General features: G+C 38.6%; 3 protein-coding genes across 3 annotated transcripts; 1 reads left to right on the top strand and 2 right to left on the bottom strand.

Moving 5' to 3' along the window:
- On the top strand, window positions 1-2,177 carry LOC112181456 (amino acid transporter AVT6C). Its single transcript, XM_024319837.2, has 5 exons — window positions 1-594; window positions 694-837; window positions 1,049-1,252; window positions 1,350-1,815; window positions 1,908-2,177. The coding sequence occupies exons 1-5, from the start codon at window positions 234-236 to the stop codon at window positions 2,032-2,034; spliced, it is 1,302 nt and encodes a 433-aa protein (XP_024175605.1). The 5' UTR covers window positions 1-233; the 3' UTR covers window positions 2,035-2,177.
- A 170-nt stretch (window positions 2,178-2,347) lies between these two features.
- Window positions 2,348-4,544, bottom strand: LOC112181530. The gene is made up of 6 exons (XM_024319926.2): window positions 4,394-4,544; window positions 4,228-4,303; window positions 3,959-4,066; window positions 3,753-3,851; window positions 3,342-3,467; window positions 2,348-2,658 (listed from the first exon to the last, which is right to left on the bottom strand). Exons 1-6 carry the CDS (start codon window positions 4,421-4,423, stop codon window positions 2,495-2,497), a joined length of 603 nt encoding a protein of 200 aa, XP_024175694.1. The 5' UTR covers window positions 4,424-4,544; the 3' UTR covers window positions 2,348-2,494.
- Window positions 4,545-4,825: 281 nt separating this feature from the next.
- On the bottom strand, window positions 4,826-8,492 carry LOC112196409 (ribosome biogenesis protein NOP53). Its single transcript, XM_024336755.2, has 11 exons — window positions 8,249-8,492; window positions 7,409-7,581; window positions 7,251-7,322; window positions 6,713-6,793; window positions 6,500-6,610; window positions 6,214-6,302; window positions 5,815-5,934; window positions 5,607-5,729; window positions 5,459-5,525; window positions 5,253-5,329; window positions 4,826-5,138 (listed from the first exon to the last, which is right to left on the bottom strand). The coding sequence occupies exons 1-11, from the start codon at window positions 8,415-8,417 to the stop codon at window positions 5,129-5,131; spliced, it is 1,092 nt and encodes a 363-aa protein (XP_024192523.1). The 5' UTR covers window positions 8,418-8,492; the 3' UTR covers window positions 4,826-5,128.
- Between the last annotated feature and the right edge of the window lie 643 nt (window positions 8,493-9,135).

Raw genomic sequence — 9,135 nt, forward strand, 5'->3', positions numbered from 1 at the left:
ATTGGTCCAAGTACACAATAACCCCCACTCCAAGCTCAAATTCCAATCCTACCCTCGCCTTAACCCCCTCACCATAATCCCCTCCCCCACATGTATTAATGATATTTTGGTAAATTAAACCCACTTCCTAGTCATAGCCCACATCTTAGCCATCCAATATAAATCACGTTAAAGTTCATGATGTAGAAAGTGACAAAAACCATTTTGACCTCCTCCCTCTTCTCCTCATCGGAATGTCGCCGGCGGCCGGAGTTCACGCGCCACTGCTGCCGGAGAACAAGAAAGTAAGGCATGGAGGCTCGGTTTCCGGGGCGGTGTTCAATGTTTCGACTAGCATTATTGGTGCTGGGATTATGTCCATACCTGCCACTCTTAAGGTGTTGGGGGTCATACCAGCCTTTGTGCTCATTGTGATCATTGCTTTCTTGGCCGACGTTTCGGTAGAGTTTCTGATGAGGTTTACGCAATCCGGCGAGTCGAGGACGTACGCCGGTGTAATGAGGGAGTCGTTTGGGGAGGTCGGATCGGTTGCAGCACAAGTATGTGTTATGATCACTAACCTAGGGTGCTTGATCATGTACCAGATTATAATAGGTAAGCTAGCTTCAAATTCTCTCTACTTATTTATGTTCTAATATTCTAAAGATTAGAAACTTCTCCTAATATTGAATGGTTTTTTACATTTTTCTTTAGGGGATGTCCTTTCTGGAAATAAAACGGGGCATTTGGGTGTTCTGCAAGAATGGTTTGGAGTTCAGTGGTGGAACTCACGTGACATCGCTCTCTTGTTCACTCTGGTTTTGATAATGCTACCGTTGGTGCTGTTAAGGCGTGTAGGTTAGTACTTGAACACAAGGAAACAATCCTTTTTTGTCTAGCTAGTTTGGTTTACGGTTTAGAAGTTTGAAATCGGGAAAAGAAATTACCCAAAAATGGGGAAGTTTATACGGACCATTCTTGGAGTTGCTTTTCCGTGAACCAAACGAGGCTCAGGTGTTGAAACATGTATGTCCGATTACTTAAATCTTGGTTTTGTTGTGGACTGCAGAATCTCTGAGGTTCAGTTCAGCTATATCAGTTCTTCTTGCTGTGGTTTTTGTTGGGATAAGTTCTGCAATGGCAATCCTCGCAATCTTTGAAGGGAAAACCAAAACCCCAAGATTGGTTCCAAGTTTAGACCAACAAACCACCTTCTTTGATCTGTTCACTGCTGTTCCAGTCATTGTGACAGCCTTCACTTTTCATTTCAATGGTAAGAAAGGCATCGTTTCACCATTCATACACAGCTTTTAGTCGAGTTGCAGCTCGAATTACTCACCATTCTGATCTCTGATCTGCTTTGCATACAGTTCACCCTATCGGTTTCGAGCTTGGGAAGCCTTCAGATATGATCTTGGCTGTCCAAATCTCATTAGTGCTTTGTGCAGCCATCTACTTCACCATAGGACTATTTGGGTACCTATTGTTTGGGGATTCAATCATGACTGACATACTTGTAAACTTTGATAGAAGCTCTGATTCAGCAATGGGGGCACTACTCAATGATATGGTCAGATTGAGCTATGCACTCCACTTGATGTTGGTGTTTCCACTCTTGAACTTCTCTTTAAGAGCAAACTTGGATGAGTTTCTTTTCCCTAAGAAACCACTACTGGCAACAGATACCAAAAGATTTATGTTCCTCACTTTTGGTTTGCTAGTCTTTTCTTACCTAGCAGCAATAGCATTCCCAAACATTTGGTATCTCTTTCAGTTTCTGGGTTCAACCTCTGCAGTCTGCCTTGCATTCATTTTCCCTGGTGCTATTGTTCTGAGGTAATCTAATCTCTTGATCTCTTCCTCTCCTATTTGTTTTCGAGAAGATGGAAAAACTTCACACTAATATATTGACTATATATGAATTATAGGGATGTGCATGGGATATCTACAAAGAGGGATAAGATTATGGCGACGATAATGGTTTTCCTGGCAGTAGTAACAAGTGCAATTGCCATTTCCACCAATGTGTACAACTCATTCGGAAACAAGTTGTAATTGAATTTCCTTCTCTGCCGTGCCATTTTTGTAGTAGTTGAGGTACTTGTATTGGTGTGTATTATTCATAATCGTGCCGTCCATGTAGAGATTATAAACATTACTACATGAATGGAAGAGAGATGATGAAGATTACTGGCAAATGGACTCTTGAAGAATTGCTTACTGTGTATTGAATATGCATTAAATTACTAATTACTCTAGTAAAAAAACATTTATAGATTGTTTTTATGAGATTGCTCGCCAATCTTGAAGCAGGATATCTGTGTAAGGGGAGATGTGTTATAGATAATTCTCCACCGATCATCATTCATAAGAAAATTGAATCCACTAGTCTGATCTCAAACTCTATTTATTACGAACTAAGACGAAGGAAACTACAAGTCATATTCATCTATCCTTACAAAAGGGAGTGCCATGCGCATACAGAAATGACATTTCATCAGATCTGAATTGGAGACTAGGAACTTGATACATCTTCAGAAGGACTATCATATCTCAGATCTTGGAATCTCTGGAGCAAACCTGACTTGTATTTCTCAATGTCGGCATGTTCCAAGGAATCAGGGGCAGCTTGGATGACTGAGATTGCCCCAGCTTGGTGTAAAGCTCCAAGAGCTTGATCTGCAGTAAATAGAAAATAGATTAGAGAACCAAAAGGAATAAGAGATAACTGGTTGGTACAATAACAGTTGCAGTGTTGACATTAAACTTTTGCAGAAATCACCGAGTTAATTGTGCAATTAACATGTTTTCTGACATCTAAAAGTAAAATGCTGTGCTAATATTGTTTGGCCTCACATTTTGCTCACACACTCTTTTAAGAACTGCAGTACAAAAGCAGTCAAATCTATTACTGCCACAAATTAACAAAGGTTGATTATGCTGATTAGTGATAGAACTGTTCTTAGCAACAACTATAATGGTTCTGTATGGGGCATACAGTGAGGTCTGCCTTGTAGATCGAAACATTTTAAAGCCCCAGTTTGCCGGAATTCCATTCTTCCATAGTTCCGTATATGTAAACAGAAACTAAACTCATTTCAATAATGTTCAACCAGCAAAAGTGTGTTGGCAGTTATAGTGTCTACACTCCCCAGAGGTGTGAACGTGTGAGTACAAGCATTCCAAGGTACCACCAGTCATAGCAATTACTCATTGTTCCAATAGCATTGCAGAATAGTTGTTAGTGGGAACACTTATCATCGAAAAACCCGCAGTTGCAGTTGATTACTATTCTGGAAATGGAACAATGTTTCAAAGTATACAGGCATAGGGCATATGCAGTATCAACACAATAATCTGACCTGATTGTGAAATAGCAGAAAGAGCTTTCAAAGCTTCCTTCCTTGTGCTGTCATCTTTAGCATTCCCCAACATATTTACGAGCTCCTGAGCACCACCCATCTCCACTATTTTCATCCTCCTTTCATCTACAAGCCAAGAGAAAAGAAAAATGTTGTACACTTGACCAATACAGAGCACATGGTCCTCAAAGTTCATCCCAAACCCAACAAGTTCAATATGCTACCAATTCAACAAGTCCTAGTAGGAACATCAAACATACTACAAATTGAGACAATTGATGATCCACGAAATACTCTTCAATAGCATTACGCAGCTCATCCACATGGTGGATTCTATCCATTAACAGATTGTAACAACTGAACTCAAGAATTACCAACCGAAAAAAGAGAACAGGGAGTTACTACACTTACCATCTATCGCAAACTGCGCTAATCTAGAAGCCCCCATCCTCTTGAACAAAGGATCCTTCACTTGCAAAAGCGACACCGACTGTTGCAACAAATTATCTCCTGCAGAATGTGTCAAATCACAAGAACAATGTCAGCCAAAAACCGCAACTAGTGAAAGATGGTGAATTTGTAATCAAATCAATACTTAGAGTCAGATTCTGACAGACCCATGTATGGCATGATGTTGTAAGCTACAGCAGTGGCAGTGCCAGCAAATAACAATTTCAACAACCACCCGATTTTTCTATCAGCTTCTTGTTCAAGTGAGAGCTCATCTGCAATTCAAACTAACTTCCAAATCAACCTTCTTCTTGTTTTTTTCCCCAAATTATTCAAATTGGGTAAAATTCACAACTTTTTAAACTTCATTTCCCAGCAAACCAAACGAAATATACAGAATTACCGAATCAACAACAAGAATAACAAAGTGACTGACCTCTTCCATTGTAAGATGAGAAACTGCGAGACTGCGCATTCCGTACTGGGTTTGTTCTACAGTAATGCTTTGCACACTGATCGGAGAATTTACATCAAAATTGGGAACAATTAAGACCCAGAATGAGGTGGGGTAACAAAATTTCAATCCGGAGAAGAAAACTTACAGTGGTGAGTTTGGTTGCTAACGTGCGCATCCTGCCTGAGAGATTGCTCCGATGCTCACCGAGGTTGAGGCGTTTCTTCAATTAGGGACCGGTTTGGTGGTTTTTTGGACGGAGCCCACCGGGCCTTTACAGCCCAAAGTCAAATAATATTTTTTTTTTTTATAAGAGATTCCTTAAATAAGAAACAATTTTAAAGACTAGTGATAAATGATATATTTATCCTCAACCGTCAAATACTCTTATTTCTTACGGTCAGTCATAAACTGTCTCTTAAGTGAACAGCTCTGATAAAACCCGACGCTGAAACTGATTTTTTCGGAAAATTTCATTGGAGTTTAGCTAAAACAGTAAAACTGATGAGGGGTAAATTTTCTTCTTTAACCATCATTTCCCACTGAAATGGGATAAGATGTCACCACTTAGAAAACACAATTGAATAAAGAAGTAATATGAATTAAACTGGGAATCACTGCTATAAATATTCGGGCCAAGTACAACCAAGTGATGTTGGAACTGAGAATTTTCAACCAAATAGAAAGATGAAACAAAAATACTGGCAACAGAAGGAAACATGAAGAAAAAAGAGGCGAAAATTGATATAAGCTATAAACTAATGAACTAGTGAGCTTGATTGTGACAAAATTTTCATATTCTTCGGCATAAGTAGGCGATCTTGCATATACCCCAATTGATGCGACTTTATTTTCACCTTTCATTGCCATCTTGTGAAATCAATTAATATTTCCTGTCCAAGTACACATCCAACAAGCAGATGAATCAGTCAAATGTATGCAAGGAAGAACAGGTTCGATTAACTCAACACAAACTCGGTGAACCTTGTAGAGGAAATTAAACAAACCTTTTGTTGTTTTTTACTGGGATTAATCCTCTTTTTTCAAGACTCTTGAAGCGATCCTTGACAAGGGTGCAACAACCCTTCACACAGATAAGAAAAAAAAAACAAAAAATGAGACCTTCCTCTAGTTTTATGGATCTCAGCCATACACAAGACAAGAATGAAACAATTTAATAGAAGAACCAAGGAAAAAACACAGTCCTCTGTACCTTCAGTTTACGGATGGATCCAGTTCTTTCTTCAGTCAGAAGGACTTGAACTGGGGCAGGTTCAAATCTGTAATAAAAGAAGAAAAACACTTAATATCCAATCGAGAGAGAGAGAGAGAGAGAGAGAGAGAGAGTATTGTAAACATACTTGTGCTTCCCCAAGCGTGGGGGACATGACTTAGATTTTTCCTTTTTAGCTACAACTCGTCGAAGATGTCTTTTTAGCTTCTCCTCGTCCTCTTCAGCTATTTCCTGAAGGATATCTGGTAACCTGTGACCAAAGCACCGAGCAATTTATTAGAATGTATTCTTGACCAGAGTATTCTAGAAGCAAACAAGTTGTATAAATACATTACCCATCAATTTCTTTGGAAAGCTTCTGCACCTTCTTCGCTTCTGCTTCCCTTTTCAGCTGTTCTTTACGCCTAGCTCTCTTATTTAATTCGACTGTTGTCACCCTCTTTGTTTTAAAGGGCCTGTACCATTTTCATTCAAAAATGAGCTCATGGAATAGCTAAATGACAGGAAGAAATATTGCAAAGTGACAAAAACAGTGAAAATGTACCAAAACAAGCACATATTTTAGAACGAGGCATTTTCATATTGGCAGAGAATCGCAATCAATTAGTGCTACTTAAAAATGTTCTTTTCTATATACCAAAAATAGTAGGGCATCTTCTCCGAAGTCAAATAAGCAAACAAACAAATAACACATGGAATGGAATGATAGCAATATCGAACAAAATATGGCTCACCTTTTCTCAGATGCACCATGTTCATTCTCATCCAAGTTTTCTGGATTCATATCATCATCACTGCCTTCATCTGCTTCAATAAAATACATCTGACAAAGTACATGGGGTACAATAAGGCTCTCATATATGTATTGAGAATTTCAAGTAATATGTAAAGTATAACATTTATTAAAAGTTCAATCAATTTCATTATCCATGGCACCAGTTGGAAGTACTTTATAAGTATATAATGACATGTAAAGCCCTAGACTAAAGGCTTATGTGTGAAAGAACAAACGACACTCACTTCTTCTTCATCAATAGTCTCCCCTGGAACAGTTAGAGGCACTGGTTCAGGTCCTAGCTCATTTCTATAGACTTTCTGCATTTCATCTGCAACAGCATGAGCCAATGCTTCCTGGATTGGCAAAGAGGACCAGATGGAAAACATTTATGACATGTAAGCCAAAAGAATCAACCACATAGAGATGGTACCAAGTGTTAAAGATTGAGTAAATACCTGATGACTTTCATCTGTGGGATTATATGAGCAACCTGGAGGCTCAACTTCTACAGCAGGAATAGGTGAAGGCTTCATCATCTTCAAAAATATAAAAATAAAATCAATGAAGATACATCAACTAAGAGCTATCGAATATTATCTAAGAATATGCACTGTATTCAGACAACAAAACATCAATAGAGTACTGCTCCGGTGTCTTTTATTTTATATTTCAAAACTCAGAATTTCCCAAACCCACTTCGTGGACGCGGGCCCAAACTGGGACCTCCTGCCACATCCTACATTCTTTATGAGACAGGCTCTTGCAAATAGCTAGGTAGGTACCGTAAAGGGGTTCGAACCCAGACCACATGGGAGCAGACCACAGGCATGACTAACCCCTTGTTGGTGGTCACGTACATCCTATCACTAATGACTTGTAGGCCAACACTGGCATATAGCAGTTCATGGTATTGGAATAAAAATAACAAAAACAGCCAAGAACCAAACAAACAAGAATATGATCATATCCTCAAACTTAAAAGATGAGGCATACCTTCTTGACCACGCGATTGTCACCACCTTTATCACCCCATAGGTCAGCCATGCCAGAAGTTGAGACAGAACCCTGAAAGATACCAAACAACATTGATCAAAATGGCTATAAACTTGAAACCCTGTGTAAATACACATTTTACAAGATAACTATCTCACCTCAGTGCCGCATTCAGTCACATCTTTGGCATTTGCAATCTGTTTTCGCTTCTTCTTGGACTTCTTTAGTGTTGAAGAAGGCACTGCTTTTACAAATGGGTTTTTCTGTAGCATGCTGTCAATGTGAAGTACTTTCTCCCTATGCTTTTCAATCTTCCTCTTCACCGAAAGATCTGATCATACAAAAGCAGATAAGTTTCAATTAATTAGAAACACATAGAACAAAAACATATGGAACAATTGTTCAGAACTGTAATCTTAGATACAACTTTATGTATGTTGGTCAGTGACTATTTGGCTGGCTCCAGATTATAAATTCTTTAAAAACGCAGATTGCTTATACTAGATTTCAATTGAGTGACTAAGCCTGAATGTCAAGGTGCCTGAATGTCAAGGTCGAGCTCACTTCTACTCAAATCAGCTACATTTTACACTCTCTACCTCGAATAATCGAGCTCAATACTCTTCATTCCAACAAAAGGGTCTTTCTTTAAACCAACCTAGTCCTTGTTAAAGAATCAGGCTTGTTTTGGCAGTCATATGAAACCTAAATCAAATGCTTTCACAGAAAATGCAACAGGCGACTAAGCTTTTGGCATCAAATCAATAACAAAACCGTATAAAAATCCCACAACTTCAAGTCTTCACATTAGTGGTGTATCCCATTTCAAGTATTCCCTATAAAATTTGATAAAAAGAAACAAAATTTAAAGAAATTCAACTCCGCAACACACCCTAAGGATCCTTAATCAACTAGCTGATGAAGGTAGATAAGGACATGGAGGGAAATATGGGAATAGTACAAGGGCATAAAGGGGAACGTAATGAAAAAGGAAGTACCTTTGGAGTTGTCGACGAAGAAGAGAGCTTCATCGGGAGCCTGAGAGAGATTGCCGCCGGAGAGAGCGTCTTTGGTGGACTGCTCGAAGAAGTCCTGGATGTCCTCCGTGCTAATGTTGGCTCTCCACGCCTTCTTTCCCTTCCTGGACGTCTTCGCTTTCTTCCCCATCTTCTTCTTTGTCTCTCTGGTTTCTCTTACTGCGCTTCGTTTCTGTGCTGGGTTGTAGAATGAAGGACTTGGTGGATGGCGGGTATATAACCCTAACTCCGAATTGCACTTAAACGGCACCGTATGACCTTTTTTATTTATTTAATTACTGCAAATAATATAAAAATAAAAAATTGTCCAAATTAAAAAATAATAATAATAATAATAAATAATCGAATATGAAGCTCTCTTTGAGGTTGGATCCTTTAAAAACAAAAAACAAAAAATTGGTAATTTTTCTTTGAGGTTGGCTTTGGAGTAGAGATTTTTAGGTTGAACTATTGAAGTTGGATTACCAAATCCTATAAATAAATAAATATATCTTCATTTAAACTCTAAAACACATATATTTAGAGACACAAGAACTTTAGAGAAGACTGAGTGCTCGACCAGATGGATTGGTCCGATTAACGAATCATAAGAGCAAGTTCACCCGTAGTCAAGAAAAATCGAGGCGTCGACCAGTCAAGTTACTGTTTACTACCACTGGACGTGGGTTTCCACCTGTTTTTTTTCTTGACCGGTCAAGACTGTTCATTTTTCACTGTTCATCGATTTTTTATTACATAAATGAAAAACTAGGAATGTTGTATTGTACTTGCTATTTAGTTGTTGTACGAAAAATTCTGTTTCTAATCAATTTTTATTTTCGAAACAAACGTTATTTAAGGGGTCGTGA

Source organism: Rosa chinensis, chromosome 1 (assembly GCF_002994745.2).
Source record: "Rosa chinensis cultivar Old Blush chromosome 1, RchiOBHm-V2, whole genome shotgun sequence".
Classification (NCBI taxonomy): Eukaryota; Viridiplantae; Streptophyta; class Magnoliopsida; order Rosales; family Rosaceae; genus Rosa; species Rosa chinensis.